The 17,369-nt window shown below is 44.1% G+C and overlaps 1 protein-coding gene across 3 annotated transcripts in view; it reads left to right on the forward strand.

The window, feature by feature from the left end:
* Positions 1 to 6,634: 6,634 nt before the first annotated feature.
* Positions 6,635 to 17,369, forward strand: part of SS18 (SS18, nBAF chromatin remodeling complex subunit) — a 35,944-nt gene continuing 25,209 nt past the window's right edge. For all 3 annotated transcript variants that reach the window (XM_018554666.1, XM_018554667.1, XM_018554668.1), the window contains exons 1-3: positions 6,635 to 6,831; positions 10,364 to 10,440; positions 13,476 to 13,560. In XM_018554666.1, coding sequence (XP_018410168.1) covers positions 6,763 to 6,831; positions 10,364 to 10,440; positions 13,476 to 13,560 — 231 coding nt within the window. In that variant the 5' untranslated portion in view covers positions 6,635 to 6,762. The remainder of the gene's footprint in view (positions 6,832 to 10,363; positions 10,441 to 13,475; positions 13,561 to 17,369) is intronic.

Genomic DNA, 17,369 nt, shown 5'->3' on the forward strand with positions numbered 1-17,369 from the left:
GGGGGAGGATAAACAGATAAAATTAAAACCAACACTGCTGCCCCTGCCATCGGATTGTAATGAACATGTGCGCATAGGCAAGTGTATATAAACCGAGCGTGGGGGCTCTAACAAAAAAAAATAAACAATGTGATGCTGCGAGATGGGCGCATCAGCACTACCTGGGAGCACACACTGGCAGCTTTGTGTTGCAGTGCAGCTGCTGGTGTGTAGCCAAAATGGCAGACCACGGTACAGACACGGGCTAAGTGACCGTTCTGTCTGGACCACAATTTGGACCGCAGCTCGATTAAAATTTGAATTCACTACCCCTGGCATATACCTAATCAGCCCACTGGGATTCTGGGTGGGCGCTACTACAGTGCTGTACAGTGATCTTCTGGGCCTTGTATGGCACTGAGCTGAGCAGCTTCCCTTCTGCTCTGAAATCACAGGGGGTCACTTGCTCAACACAGCAGCCATTCTGATAATGCCCGGTTCTTATCATTGAACACAAGGCGTTTTCTAATTGGAAGAGGAGTGGATCATGATGGATTAAGGGAAACCGCTCAGCTTGGTGCCATACAGGACTGGAAAGATTGTTGTAAAGCACTGTAGTAGCTTTACACTTTGGTAACTGCCAAAAGTGTTGTTTTGCACTGAAACCTTCATCCTGTCTCTTAACCATCTTGTCTGCTATTTTAAAAAGCCAATATAAAGGAAAAGTATTGGTGGAAAACAATTCTTACAGAAGAACTCTGGGGGGGAAAACGCGATATGGCGGCCGACACAGCTCGTCTTCGGGGCGGCTTCTCTCCTCCTCACCGCTGGCCACCCGACAAGACAACGGTCCCTCGTCAGCGCTGTTCTGTTGTTTTCGGATCCCCGCTGCCTGTATGGGCTGAGGAAGCGGGGTTCCGAGGAGAAACTGCGGGGTGGGCGCAGGAGGGAGCACTGCCTGCTGTCAGGATGGCCGAGCGGTGAGGGGGAGAGAAGCCGCGCCCGCAGCTGTCAGGATGGCCGAGCGGGGAGGAGATCGGAGCCGCTGTCAGTTTCAGGATGACAGCGGCTCTGTGCGTGGCAGAGCGGGTATCAGTAAATATCATTGATATTTACCGGTCCTCTTTGTGTGAAGGACAAACACTGGAGCGATGGTCTGATCAAATAACTGGGGACGCATAGTACTATGTGTCTCCAGTTATGAATGAACAGGCTGTGTTTTTCATCACAGCCTGTTCATTCAAGATTTCCTCAATGGGGAGAAGAACTCAGTTCAGAAGCTCCTCCCCATTCAGAACCTGATCATAGTAAATATTTTACTATCAGCAGTTTCTGAATGAATGGGAGGAGCCTCTGTACTGAGTGCTTCCCATTCATTGAGTGCTAAGAATGCTGACAAAGAAATTGAGGATTTGGTGTCCTCAATTTCTTTTCTATTTTAAAAGTGAAATGTTAGGGGTCTGTACACACATATTATTAGACAAGTGCAAAGACTCAAATTCATTTCAGATATAATGAATGAAAACTAAAAACGTTTCATTCGTTTCATCAAACAAAACAAATTTTTATGCTATTTTGGATTCAGCCATTGGCGTGTTCTAGAGGCAGGGCGCATGACATCATATAACACCACACGTGTTGGGCGCCGCCATCTTGGTGTATATCTAGGTATACACCAAGATGGTGGGGCCAATATTGCCGTGTGACGTCACCTGACCCCAGGCATGCATGGCATCATGTGACGTCATGCTCCCCACCTCCAAGATGGTGGCACACATTCACAGAACACTCCGGTGGCCAACATGGATTGTTGCGCATTCTCAAACAAATTATTATGCGCCTGAATACATTTTTCGTATATTCGAACATATAGTAATTCATTCATTTTACATGTAGTCTGGGTTTTGTGTTCTGATTTCTTTTTTTACTTTTCTAGATGCACTTACTTGAAAAAGGGTTGGCATGACATCCTGACACTTTATTTTCATAGACTCTATTGTAGTTTGACATTTATTATTTGCCTTCTGTTGTTTTATTTCATAATAATACTTGTATTGTGCCGACAAGTTTAATACCTTTGAATAAAAGTTTAATTTTTTTCATACTTTTTAATATGTTTCTTTGCGGCTTAACAAAATAGGAGTCTTTAAATGGTGCGGATATTGGGGGAAATGGGTGTGGTTACGGGGGTGTGGCCACAGAAGGGTGTGGTCACTGAAGGGCGCTATAAAGCTTTCTCGCACAGGGCGCCTAAATGCCTAAAGCCGGCCCTGCTCGGAAGCATAGTGGGGATTGATTGGAGGACATGGCCGCAAGTCTAGTGGGGACCAAGTGCCAGCGGAATAAGACTTTATAGTTACATCCCTGAGCATTGGCGTTAGGAGAGCAGGATTTGGTGGTGTGCCAAATTTGAGACCATTGATCCCGATCAAGAATGATATTTAGGTCTTGGGACCATGCCCCCATATAGTTATGGGTTAGCTGTCAAGTTTTAATTGCTGTCTGTCTACCCATTGAGGAGATTCACCCCTCTATATCTCTTCTGACCATTGTCACTGAGAAAGGGAGACATTTTAGAGTTGTCCGCAGGACAAGGTGAGGGGAAATCTTCCAATGGGGACAGTGGCAGTTTATTTAGTAAAAACACAATATATAATACCAATTTTTTAATAAAATATAACAGAGGTTAGGACAAATAAATTGATACCCAACATGAAACGGCGACAAATTGTCCCTAGGTGATGTTTTAAAAGCCATTACAGGTAATCAGTTTAGAGATATCCGTGAATATTGGCTCTACAGTTATTGTTCTTACTCTGGCGGACGTGGCGATACCCGACGATCGTCGTTTTTGTACATTTTTGTACGCATTTTTACGTTCAAGTGTGCACTCGCGGGGGACTTTAGAACTCTTTTTTTTTTTACATTTATTTTATTTCAAACTTTTTTTTCTCTTTTTTTTTTTAACTTTACTTAATTGCTATCACATAAGGGGGCACACTGAACCAGCCCCTGGAAGCAATCTGGCGGCACCTCAGCCACCACAATCACTTCCAGTGTAAAGCCGACAGTTGGCTTTACACATGCAAACGGAGTCCGTTTAAAGGGGACCCATAATTTTGGTGGCAGCGAAGGGGTTAAACACATAGCTTCAGTAAAGATAAGCACAATTACCCAATTTTTGGGTAAAATCTAAAAGCGGAGGTTGAGCCAAGTAAGTATATACAAAAGATGTCAAGCTTCAAAATTGCATGCTATCAAAGTAAATCAAGCACGATCAGTTTTTCCCTAGCCAGGGACTGACAGCTCAGCAACTGGAAAATAACAAAATCATTGTCGCTTCTGGGTTCATTCTGTGACATCCACGATGCCGGTCCTAGACCCGCAGGAGAGGCCACAGAGCCTGGAAAACATGGCAGGGGTTGTGTGTTTCCCAGTCCATACAAGTGACCCAGCGGCAGCTTTACACACGTAAACAGACTCCTGGCAGGAGTCTACGCACAGAGACTGCTGCTGCCTCTGGCATACATTAGTGTCAGCCGAGCGATGTGGTTCCTCTCACTAACTCATACATCCTGTAGTGACAGGTGGAAGGAACTACAACGTGCAGCAGGGGGAGCAGGTATGTGACACACACGGAAGTGCTGAGTGGCTGGGGAGCAGGAACGTTACACAGTTTGAAGACAGGCCGCTGGGAAGGTGATACATCCAATCTGCTGCACTTATTATGCGTGCCTTCGAACCCCTGAAGACAGCAATCTATGTTTTGGTGCGTACTAAAACCGATGAAAAAAATATTCTGCAGACTGGCTGCTTTGGTTTATTTCACACTATCTTAATTTTTCTGTTTTCCATCCTTTTATTTTTCATAGATTTTAAAATAGAACTTGTTGAGAAAAGTAAGATACGACGCAAGGAATTTTTAAGCTGGCTTATTCTATAACATGGGATTGGTTTACAAGTGACCTTGTGGTCATTGAAAGCCCAAACCCAGGATCAAGCTCACATCTTCCAGCTCCCCAAAAATATCCATTGAAAAACCGATAAGATTGATTCTCAGATCTGACATTTACTTTAGGAGGAGATATACTGTATTGTGTTGGTGTGACATCATCAATATGCACAGAATTCACTCCCTATTCTCTGGCATGACATTGGGCGTTTCTTTGGAACAGGGGTCTCAAACCTCCGGCCCTCCAGATGTGGTGAAACTACAAATCCCATGATGCATCTTTCTTCGGGAGTCATGTCTGTGGCTGTGAGAATCTTGCAATGCCTCATGGGATTTGTAGTTCCACCACAGCTGGAGGGCCGGAGGTTTGAGACCCCTGCTTTGGAAGCTCCTAATCTCTCAAGGGGCCAAAGGAGAGGCATGGAGAGGTGGTGCTGATACAGAAGACGTACTGAGGGGAGAAGCTTACTGCAAACTGATTGCTAATGTAGCGCTTATGTAAGCTACTCCAGCGGCAGAACTACACAGGGTTGGTGAGGGGATCGGTTCCCTCAGAGATAAGCAGCGGAGCAACTTTGCAGTTCCCCAGGGAAGAAAATAAACAACAAACGGAAAACAAGGTGTTCTGTGATGCTGTCACACCCTCCCTTCACAGGATGCCTTGTATTCTTTGTGAGAAATCCAGGGCATTTTGTGAATGGCGAAGTAGTGAGATGGGACTGGGACAGTTCACTGCTTGAGCAAAACAAATGGCAAACGCACTCATCAACCAGCTTTCCGAGCAAGGTGCACATGGAAGGGCTTTATACAGTACAACAGCAAAAAGTTTCCCAGCACACTCACCAGCCAGCACACAAAAAAAAAACGGTCTAACTGCTAAGGTTAAAAACAGAGGTTTTAGTTACACGTCTTCTGCAGACTATATAAGACGTATAACTAAAACCTGTTTTTAACCTTAGCAGTTAGACAAGTTTTTTTGTGTGCTGGCTGGTGAGTGTGCTGGGAAACCTTTTGCTGTTGTACTGTATAAAGCCCTTCCATGTGCACCTTGCTGTAAAGCTGATAACAAATTGATGAGTGCGTTTGCCATTTGTTTTGCTTGACTGATTTGGTGCAGTGACACACTGTGGGTCTCAGTTGCCGCTGTGATGTGCGGCGTCCCTTGTGTGTCCCTGTACCCTTAAGGGGGGTTGGGCTTCCGCCTGACAAACCTGCACCCAATTCTATCTTTTGCTGCATGTGTTCCAAGATGGACACTCTCATAGGTTAGAGTTAGGACCGCACTATAATGAGGTGCGGCTTTCACATATTCTGCAGAAGACATGTAACTAAAACCTATGTTTTGAACTTTAGCAGTTAGACAAGTTTTTTTTGCATGCTGGCTGGTGAGTGTGCTGGGAAACTTTTTGCAGTTCACTCCTTGAGTCCCATCTCTCACTCCCCGCAGTGCTCGGAAGACTTGTGTTATGTGTAGGAGACAACATGCTGCAAGGTAGGATTTATATACTTTGTAGCACCCTCCACATATTACACAAAGCTTTTTAAAGATAGTTTTAACATCCAGTGCAGTGTGTAAATGATCGTTTTTCATCCCAGAGTTTGACTTAAAAGTATATATGGCCAAGATATTTTGGGGGGAAAATTAGGGAAGAATGAAAACCCCGGTTACTTTTTTATGTTCATGTTCTGTGTCCTGTTTAGATTTCCCTTCACTTCCTGTCCTGGAGTCTGGAAAAGAAACGTATTCAAAGTGATGGGAATTCCCCTTTTAGCGTTCACTGGAATAGTTGTCTTCTTTCCTATTTAATTTTTGGCATTGCAGCCAGGATCAGTGGATTATGAGTTCAGTGCACAGGCGCCTGAGACTATACGAGTGTAGAATGCAGTTTCAGGACCGCAGACACCGTGAGATCCAGCATAATCTCTACTAACCACATGGTGCTCAGGTCACATGAAGACAATTAGAATCTAAAGATTGGAATACAAAGTGTGATCAAGCGATAGTCTTCAACAAAATGTCACAGTACCCGTGACCAGTACGTCTTATACGGTGACGGCCATTTTGCCGGAGACATTTCCGCCGCCAATATGAAGACAAATGTTGATTACGTTCGGACTAGACCATTGCTCACTCAATAAACGGGAGGTTTGCGGGCTGTTGTATTCTGCACATAAAGGTCGTTTCACGTTCCTTAGATGTTGCTGTGGAATGCGGTCACACGTTTCACCGGGGCATTTGTTAATTTCACAGTACAGCTCACATCCCACTACCGCTTTTAAATAATACCGTCATATTGAGTCTTCATCCCGAACGGAAATAAACTCCCAGTGACCGCTGCACAACAACAGTGCACAGTTCCATATTAAACCACGCCATTCAAACAATAAAGACGCACTGATTTAATTTTACCCGCACACCCCTCCGCTGGACAGTACCAAGTGCGCGTTACTCATGCCTCAATGAACTCTGGGATGGCTGGACGTGACATATGTGACGTCAGAGGGGTGTACGATTTTGCGTTTAAGTTTTTAGTGATTCTTACGGCTAAAATGCCATGTATTTGAGCCCACCGAGGCGCAGGTAGTGCAGTGATATATATACATATATATATATATATATATATAGGTTATTGACCTGGCGTAGGCGAGGAATGTGTAACCGGCAAAGTTAATAGAACTCTAACCCCTCCCCCGTCATTATAGAACGTGGTACAGTCCGGTATTCTGGCAGTGTCTCGGCGCGGGGAAGGTGTTCCGCTTCAGCCGTTCTTCCTCCGGTGTTGTGTCCGCTTTGTTTGTCAGTGTGTGCGGTTGTCGGCCTCTGTGGTATCATGTCTGTGGCCTTTGCAGCTCCCCGGCAGCGGGGGAAGGGGGACATCACCCCGGCTGCCATCCAGAAGGTGAGACACAAGAGGGAATGATTGTTCTCAGACATAGCAGAGGTGATGTGGGAGCAGGGGGGTGATGAGGGTCACAGGTGGTCTCCTCACTGACAGATCCGGGGTACATGGGGATGGGTTGGGCTGATCAAATAATGTGCTATAAACAGGCAGGCCGGGCTCAGCTGAGCGTGCAGGTTTAGTGCTCTTTTACACTATCTGCATTGAGCCGCACAGGTCATCTAAGGCCCCCATTCCCACATGGCATCAACGTTTTTGAGCGGTTACAGGTCGCTATTTTTGCGCGCGTTCACACAAAGACACGTGCTTTGACTGGCAGCTTAAGGGCTTGTTCACATCATATACAGTGTGTTCCAGCAGCTGACCGCGCTGGATCGCATAGTAAACTCCCCCCTGCGTTCTAGGGTGGAAGGGGGTGTGGCAGTGCATTGAAGTCAATGGCACCGCAGCCACGCCCCCACCCACACCAGAACTTGGGAACAACGATGCCTGCGTTCTGGTCCAGTATGATTTGGAAAAATAGTGCATGGAGCATTTTTTCCGATTGCACTGGACCGCATCGCAGGCACTGATGTGCCATGCATTCTGACATGAGCAATCAGGTGCCATTGACTTCAATGCAACATCACAACCTCTCCTGTCCTAGAACGCAGGGGTGATTTTACTATGTGATAAAGTGCGTTCTAGCACCTAAGCATGCTGGAATACTGTATATCGTGTGAACAAGCCCTAAGAACTTCACACCATGTCCAGACCAGTTTGATCCCGGACCAAAAAAACATCCCAATGTATTCAGCAAACGCACTGAACTGCACCTGGAAGCCTATTTTAAACTAGAAAATGAAATGTCCTGTTTAGCTGCATCCACTGTCGCCTGTTATGTGAAGTGCCGCTTACATTTCATTATGATCATATGTGATACAACTGCACGTGGTTTGGAATAGATCACTGTCGCTGGATGCATTGATTTTGCTTCTATGGATGGTGATCTATTCCAAATCACATGTAATTGTATCAAAATGATTCTATGTGGAGTGCAGCTTACAGATGCAGCTGCTGTCACCCAGTCATTAACTTGAACAAGTGACGGGGGCCGCAGCTGAATGGGACATTTGGGGTTCCTGCCCAGGAATCCCAAATTACATAGTGTGACTGAAGCCTAAAATGCAGGCATGCTGTATCTGCAGCACATCTCACTGCACTGCATGTCAACACACTGCAGCACATCACAAAGACTTGAATGAAGTGTCACAAAAAGACCCTTCATTCAAGTCTACGCGACATGGTGCAGTGTGATGTGCTGCGTAAAATAAAGTTTAAAAATGGTAAATCATACCTTGCGTTGTAACAGTGCAGAGCACTGTCCCTGCGCAGTGCACGCCGACACACACGTTTTAGCATGTGAGCTGGTGTGAATGGGCCCCTGTGATACCCCCATCTTGAAGGGTTTCTAAACCCTCCGTTTTTATTTGCCTATATCTACTGCTAGCAAGCAGTAGATATATGTAAAAAAAAAAACCTAAAACGTACCCATGTCTTCGCCGCACGCACCCGTCTGTAAATGCTCGGGCGGCTCCAAAGCATCTTGGCATGCGCAGTTCAGATTTTCAGCCGGGAGACGAGGAGAGACACAAGGTAAGTCTATGGACGCGTGCACCTGCATGCAGACACCGTGGGACAGGAAGTGCCAGCAAGGACAGAGGAGTCAGCGCTGGATCGGAGACCCGCAGCAGTGCTGGAGAGAAGGCTGGAAAGGACAGGAAAGAAGATCGGATTAAGAGACATCTTTAAGGTAAGTGCTGTAACTAACATTGGCGGAGGGAAAAAAGTTTTTGACTTTAATGTCACTTTAACTGCTTGCAGTGGTGGATTATAATGGCAGAACAGGTTGCTGTATTGGGGCCCAGGGGTAATGCATACTGGCGTTACATTATCATGACACCTTGCTGCTACTCTGCATCCAAGAGGGTGCATGGGGAGTTTGTTTTTGCCAAAATAGACGTTGTACGCTTCATCTATCAAAAAACAGAACCTAACAAATTTTCCACTTTAAAGTGATATTAAAATCAAAATGCTTTTATTAAAGGAGAACTATGAGGTGAGTGATTTTCACTCATCCTCATGGTTCTAGCCGACCTGTGGCAATGAGACTGTCACAGGTCGGCTCAGTAGATCGGGAAGTGAGCGAACACATACCGGCAATCGCTCACTTCTCGATCCTGTCACTGCAGAGAGCCGTGACAGGGGAGGGACTTGATTCCCCCTTCCCCTGTCTGATCCTCCCAGTGCTGACGGGAGGGGGCGGGTAAGCCTCTTCGAAGCATTGTTAGAGAGAGTCCTCCTCACTTCCTGTTCTAGAGACAAACTTTTACCAGACATGAAGTGAGAAAAAAATCTGCAATAGGTAAAGGGACAACAATAAAAAGTTGACAGGTTGCAGCATTCTCCTATTTAGACTTTCCCCTCGCTTCCTGTCCTGTGGGTTAAGCTGCCCACACACCTTACAATTTATCTGCAGACTTTCTATGGTCAGATGGAAAAGGTATTCCCCTCACTTCCTGTCCTGTGGGTAAGCTTTTTACTAAACTGGAAGGAATCATGCCAATAAAGTGTTTGATGTCAGTAAAAGTAGATGAGGTTCTAATCTTTCCCCACACTATCCAAAACATTAAAAAAAAGGTTTTGCCTATAGACTTTAACAAACCCATGTCAGAAGAAAAACACAAATACCGTAGTTGTGTACACTGACCCTTATGCATGATACAAATGAATTGAAACAGAGTGCAGTGAATCCAGTGCTGGTCAGACGCCTATGCCAATGTATGTTTCACCAACCCTATTGGGGAATTATCATCTCATGTCTATGTGTGGTTTTATTAGGTTTTGAGGTGGTCTACCCATGTTACAACCCAATTGTTTAGATTCCTTTTTATATTTAGCAGCCAGTATGTGACTCATGGACTACCTAAGCTTTACTTGTGTTTCTGTTTCTTGTCCTGGTAATATAGGAGGATTTTAGGCTGGCCATACATTGATCTTTTTTTTTTTTTTCAAACCGCGTGCTGAATGGAAAAAATAGACCCGATTCCTCCAACACTAACAGCGTGTTGATCGGGGGTTTCCATACAGCGGCTGCCGGCACCTGTCAGAATCCCCGATCAGAGCGGGCAGCTCAATACGCTGTCGGTTCTGATCGATCGAAGATTTTCCAAGCAGCTCCTTCGATCAGCTGATCGAGGCATGCCAAATCGAAAGGTTGCCGACAGCGGCGCACACTGTGCCAATTTCGTCCGGCTTCTCAAAAACCTGCCGGAATTCGAACAGTGTATGGGCACCTTAAGCCTCCCCTTATTTTATTCCAGACACAGCTGTGACAAGCAGAATGAACTGTTTGAGGGATACTTGATACTTTCCTTAATCTGGGTCGGATTACTATGTAATAGTATTTACAACAGTCCTAAATATTGCATAGTTTTGTTTTTTTTCATGTACATTTCTAGATGTTAAATATACATCTCTGCTTTCTTTGCAGATGTTGGATGAAAATAATCATCTAATCCAGTGTATTATGGACTATCAGAACAAAGGAAAAACTTCAGAATGTTCTCAGTAAGTAAAATGAAACAACCTTTTTGTTTGGTACAATAACATTTTCTGCCACCTCTCCCCTATGGAGCACTCCTGTGCCCATTTACCCCCCAAAAAAGTTTTCATGTTAATTTTTTTAAGGGTCTTTGGTCTTGTGACATTGTTTTGGTCTTGTGACATTGTGAGTCTGCTTCTTCCTCTGGCAGCATGTGGGTTCTGAATGCTGCAGAGAGTAGCAACACATAATGACGCAAAACCACTCTCCAGCATTTTCTTGTGAGGCCAGGTCAGGTAGGGGATGGATCCTTGAACCGCCTGCCCCAGATTAGAGTGGTGAGTGTTAGGGCCATAAGCACAGCACTGGGTATAAGGTAAGTATTGCAGCAAGCTTTCTTGTCATTTGAGGGACACGTGAAGTTTTTCTCCTTTTTATACTGCTGCCTAATGGAGGTTTGTCAAAAAACAAAGTGTAGGCAAGCTTAGAAAAACCCCAACTACTGCCAGCAAGTTTTTTTGCTAGTGTCCTAGGAGGATGGGCTTCTCAGTTGTGTGGGGGATTCGTCTGTTTTTGTTAGCACCTTGCCTCCCTTATTTTTTTTTTAAGATTTCTCTTCAATCAAGGCTCTTTTTCTGCTGCTAGAACTTTGTCTCCAAGGACATTGGGGGATAGCCTGGAAGAGACCTTTGGGTTCCATGCAGAGCACTTTCTATACTCTGGTAAAAAGTTAGTCTTGCAGCGCTTTCCTCATCCAGAGTTGCTGGCAGTGCTTCAGTGCTTGCCCAGTATCTGACTCACTTAGTCAGTAGGCTCGTCAGTCTCGGCATCAAGCGATACCTTAATTACATGTCTGCAGTTCTTGCTCTCTTTTTTTTTTGTAAATATATAAAGCATCAAGGAAGTATCTTCCCACTGCTTCTTGCAAACTTTGATCTTTGACCTGTCTACAATTACTTTGATAAGGTGGGTGCTGCCAGATGTGTATCTTCTGGCCTTCCAGTTCAACAACAAACTTCACCGTGTTATCTCCAGGTACAGGGATCATCTAACTGAAGCAGTTGATGCTCAGGTGGCTCTGTTGGATGAGTACACCCTAAACTATGCTTTTCCTCTCTTAAAGCATCTTCAATGTCTGCTTTGCTGGATCAAGATGGAGGGCATTCTGGTGATCCTCAGTGCTCCAGACTGGCCCAGGTGGATTTGGTACACCAACCTGATAAGACTCCTGGCAGATGCGCTGTTGGCTTTTCCAGATCTTCAGGATCTTTTTGTCTCAATGACCAATTTGCCATTCTGCTTCACAGTTGCTTGCTTTAACAGTGTGACTCTTGAAGCCCAGGTTTTTCAGAGATGGAGGCATCTGAATCTGTGATGCCTACAATGCTACTCATTTCATCAGACGTAGAAAGGCCTACTTCCCTTGGTGTGAGTCTCAGTGCTTCCACCCTAGGACTTTCTCCATGGAACGATTCCTCTCCTTCCTACAGTTAAGTCTGGACCAGTGTTTGAATCCAGGCACTATCAAGGGCCAGGCTTCTGCCCTTTTGATTCTGTTTAAGCGACCATTAACCTCTCAATCCTTGATATAAGTTCTTTCGTACAGGGAGCTTTCTATATAGCTCCCCCTGTTCGTTTCCCCTGACTCTGTGGGATCTGAATCTGTTACTCTGAGCTTCAGAAACCCCCAGTAAGCCATTGGAGACATTCCTATTTCTACCATCACCAACAAGGTTGTATTCTTTGTGGCCTTCACCTCTGCGAGGCGAGTGTCTGAACTAGTGCCTTTATCCTGCAAAAAACATTCTGGTTTTGCATAGGGACAAGATAGTGTTTAGGCCCAGGACTTCCTCTTGCCTAAGGTAGTTTCTGCCCTTCACTTTAACCAAAACATTGTTCTTGTGTCCCCCTGCCCGGTGTCTTTGTTCACCTAAAGGATATTTTCACTCCATTTTCTGTATGTAGTTTGGGCTGTGAGTCTTTCAGCCACTGCTTCGGATTCACTTTTTGTAATTCCAGGTGGAACCGTAAGGATGCTCCGGCTTCTCAGGCCACCATCTCTAGTTGGCTTTGGAAAACTGATCCCATTTTATGGTCCCAAGGATTGGGTTCCACCCATCCTTGTCATGATGCACTCTACTAGATTTGTGAGTGTTTGGGTTTACAGCATCAACTGTTTCCCAGATTTGCAAGGCTATCCCCTGGTGTTCTGTTCACACGTTGTCTAAGTTCTACCAGGCGAAGTTGCATCCCCATTTGATGACATCTTTAAGCGAAAGGTCCTTCATGTGGCTGCAGGAAGTCCCTACTTCTTGGTGGTTTTCTCTTGTTTTCCATTTGGATTTTAATGAAGCAAAGAGTTGTCTTTGTAGAATGCCTGTCACCACACTCTACAAAAAAAGAGTAGCACTAAATGTACAATAATGTTCTCACTGCATTAAAAAAAAAAAAGCTTTGTTGCCACTGCAGTTTAGATGTTGTTTGTTTTTTGCATATATGACTATTCACACATTTATCCACTTCATGAAAATTCCTACCCTGTTGCGTGGCCACTGTTTGTTAGAAAGGTGCAGTGTACTCTTACTTTTAAAAATGCATGATTACAGAAATTGGAGTCTTAAAAGAAAAGATTCAACCCAAATCAGTTTTCTGTTCTTTAAATATAACCTGCTGGTTATAATGCAATGTGCCACCAACATGTAAAATGTTCCCTTTTCTAGCTTCTGTCATAGACATTTATCATACTTTCCTCTCCTCTTGCAAAGGTTAAGAATAATTCTTCACATAAATCTTCTTTAAGTAGAAGAGGTATAGTTGGCATGGGAAAGGGGGTCAGTTGGGAGTACCTTATTTAACATGTATAGTCACAGACTGCAATAAATGTAGGCTAACGAGACCCACTTTGTATGAATGAACTTGTATCACAGTGCTCTCTAAAACAAGTCGCATGTACTTCTTTTAGCATAACAGGTACATTTGTAGGGAAAATTAAATCTAAACTTGTAATGTGTGAAACTTTGGTATTTGTATGTTTTTTTTTTTGTTTTTTTTTTCTTTCTAGGTACCAACAAATGTTGCACACAAATTTGGTTTACTTGGCTACCATTGCAGACTCCAATCAAAATATGCAACCATTGTTACCAGCAGTAAGTTATATTCTGTGATTAAACACAAGCTGCAAGTCGTCTCCTTTTAATGCCTTGTACTGCTCTAACATTTTAACCTACTGTTAAAAGTTTACAGATGCGTACTGCGACTTCAGTCTGTCTGACTGCAGCTGCTAGAATGGAGCCGGGGGGTCAGTTGGCCACTGTCCATAGGCAGAAAGTACACATGGGTTTGGAGGACTATGAAGAGCTGTAACTTTATTTGGGCTTTATGGTATACAAGCCAGTGGAGTGGAAATACTGTGGGATATAGATTATTATTATTATTATTATTTTTATTTTATTTTTTACAAATCTAGCTGGTATCTTCTGTCAACCCAATACATGCACTGTTTTTTTTTTTCTCCAATAGTTTTGACACAGACTCACTGTACTTTATGCTAAGGAAAAAAGCAAGAATCTAGCTTTGTATTGCATGGCTTAAGGTGCCCATACACCTTGCGACCATTGCAAGACAAAAGGTCGTAAGCTTATTTAAAAGCTTGTACGATCTGCCCATCTTGGACGGGCAGATCGTACTTGCGATCATCGAAAGCCGGCTTCCGATGACCGCAGTGAGGGGCGGGCTTCCGATCACTGCAAATGGGCAGTGTGCGCGTGCGCACACCGGCCCGTTCGGCAGTTGTCGAACAAGCAGGCCACTAAGCAGGTTTTTCAAGCCTGCTTGTGCGACCGCACAGTAGAAACGGTCGCACACCTTCCATACACTGTACGATCGCGGGATTTCCCACGATTCTCGTACAAGAATCGTACAGTGTATGGGCACCTTAAGACCTGTAATGTTTTTATCTCTGTCAGTATCCCCATTAGTGCTTGTCCCTTTGCCTCTTGGACAGATAGCGTGGGAAAGACATTGGTCAGCAACAATTAAAAAAAAAAAAAAAACCCCACAACTGACAGAGGTTGCAAAACTTCATACATTGCAACAAAAAAAAAAGGTGTTTTTATGCAAAATATGAAATTATGTTTCTTGAAATTCTACATGGTTATTTGAAGTTTTATTCATTTTTCTTAAATGTATACACAATGTAGCTATACTTTTTAAATAAGGTACTCTTAACTGACCCCTTCCCCATGCTAACTATAACCATTGTGCTTCAAGAGGATTTTCAGGCAGAATTATTCTTAATCTTTGCGGTGGGGCTACCCCCGCACTGCAAATGTTAAGTGCTCGATTTTTGCCTAGGGCCAAAAACAAAACAAAAATTATACTCCCCTGAACCTCTCAGCCAGTAGGCTCTTAGACCAGTCCCTAGAGCTGGCTGGGAGGTTCAGGTGAGTTCATATTTTATTTTCGTCCCTACAAGAAAACAAGCACTAAACCTTTGCAGTGCAGGGCTAGCCCCACTGTAAGGGTTTAGAAAGATTCTACCCGAAGTGGCTGCACTAGGGTTTCATTTTGTTTCCCCTTTTCACCTGGTGATCCAGCCAGTAAGTCTTTTTTCAACTTCCTTTAACAGACCAAGATGTCCAGAAAAATAATGGGTTTTTAAGGCTTCTTTTCCCCTTTTATTTTTACCGGGTCGTCCCACCAGTAACACACTTGCTGTCTAAGGGTGAGCAATGGAGCCACCCTTGGACAGCAGCATTGTGGGCCTGTAGAGAGGGTAGCGTTAGATGCATTGGAAGATTTAAGGTGCCCATACACTGCACGATTATCGTACGATAATCGTATGCGATCGGTTTTTCGTACGATAATCGAGCAGTGTGAACGGAGACGTGCGACCGTTTCTACTGTACGGTCGCACGTCTTCTGTCGAACCAGCATGTTCGAAAACCAGCCGGGAATCGTACGATTCTCGGCTGGTTAGAACGGTGCTCGGAAGATAAATGCTGAACGGGCCGGTGTGCGCACGCGCACACTGCCCGTTCAGCATTGCCGTCATCGGGATCGAGAGTGCGATCTGCCTGTCCAAGATAGGCAGATCGTACGTTTTTTTGCGATGGTTGTAGAGTGTATGGCCACCTTTTTAGAGGGACTTGAGTAATTAAATCCGAACTCCAGATAACACTTCTTGCGCAGTTACAGCAAGTTTTGTTTACCTTTTCAGATAAAAGTTTTTTACCTAAATGGATACAAGCAAACTACTGTAAGCACAAGAAGAAAGCAATTTGTTCAGCCAAGGGAGGTTTTGAACAGAGTGCAGCTAAATAAGGGGGAGTCGGAGAGTTAAATAGCAATATAAAAGGTAAATTTATTGAATATAGAAGACAAAAAAATAATTTAACACATTAACTGACTGCACAGTTGATACCCACTAACCCCACACCTTTAAAAAAATGATTATTGCAATAATCCATTTGTGCAAAACAACATTCAGAACCTTTGAGGAGCTTGCTGATCAGTATTAGTTATATTATCAAGTGGTTCTCAGTTGTTGAGAAAACAGCGCTGGGACTAAAGTGAATAGTGTTAAGGTGCCCATACACCTTCCGATTATCGTACGATAATCGTATGCGATCGACTTTTCGTACGACAATGGAGATCTGACGAAGCCCCAAGAAACGGAGGGGGGCAAAACGCGACATCCGTTGTAGGATGCTTGTCTGACACACTACACTACCTGCATGACAGGCACTAAAGTTTGTAGTAGTGGCTAATTTTTGAAACAGCGGGACAAGGAAACTACCCATGCCGACAAACGGGATTAAGTCAAGTTGAACCTGGGACTCCTCTAAAAAGCATTTGCGGCTTACAGGAACACAATTAAGAGCCATCTGGACACCACAACGAGCGGAATTGGAAAGGAAACATCAAGCGTCTATACGTCTCGTGAGACTGACCGCCCGGTCAAAGGGAGAGAGCAGCCGTGAGTAAATACTACTCGAGTTTATCATTACACACAGATTGGAGGCTTCCCTTTCCCAAGTGTGACTATAACTCAGCGGCATTCTGCCTATCTCACCGGGTCTATTTTTATGCTTTAATGTATCCCAGTAAGATATCTTCAATCAAGTATTTGTTCTAGTAACATTTGTGGTGTCCTCTGAAAGAACTAATAAAGATCCAAGTTCAGTTCCTAGTGACTTTACTCTTAACTGGTTAAAAATCCAAAAAGACGTCCCTAGCAAGAGGAGAAATCATTAGAGTTCAATCAAGAATCCCCAGGCACCTGATACATAGTATCTAGCACTATTCACTTTAGTCCCAGCGCTGTTTCTCAACAACTGAGAACCACTTGATAATATAACTAATACTGATCAGCAAGCTCCTCAAAGGTTCTGAATGTTGTTTTGCACAAATGGATTATTGCAATAATCATTTTTTAAAGGTGTGGGGTGCGTGGGTATCAACTGTGCAGTCAGTTAATGTGTTAAATTATTTTTTTGTCTTGTATATTCAATACATTTACCTTTTTTTATATTGCTATTTAACTCTCCGACTCCCCCTTATTTAGCTGCACTCTGTTCAAAACCTCCCTTGGCTGAACAAATTGCTTCTTGTACTTAAAGAGCAGCAGGGGGTTGTTCGTTCTGCTTTGCAGGTGAGAGTTAAATAACTCAAAACTAACTTGGGGTGAGGATCTCTAGGTACAATTTTTCTCTTTTTTCTAAACTACTGTAAGCACCCCTGTCAATGTTAAATGGCTTGTTTTAACTTTTTAAAAGGTCACTTTTTATTATCGCCTCTTACCTTGTTTGCGGGGTTAGCTTTGGAAAACAATTGCCAGTCCAGTGAATCCTGTGTTGTCCTGCAGTGATCTGTTGCTACAGCCAGGGCCCTGCACCGCCATCTTCCTCCCGTACATCATAGGGAGCCGGCTGTCTCTTCTGTTTTCTTGCAGCCG

The sequence above is a fragment of the Nanorana parkeri genome, unplaced genomic scaffold (genome assembly GCF_000935625.1).
Source record: "Nanorana parkeri isolate BGI_ZX_2015 unplaced genomic scaffold, ASM93562v1 scaffold168, whole genome shotgun sequence".
NCBI classification, from domain to species: domain Eukaryota; kingdom Metazoa; phylum Chordata; class Amphibia; order Anura; family Dicroglossidae; genus Nanorana; species Nanorana parkeri.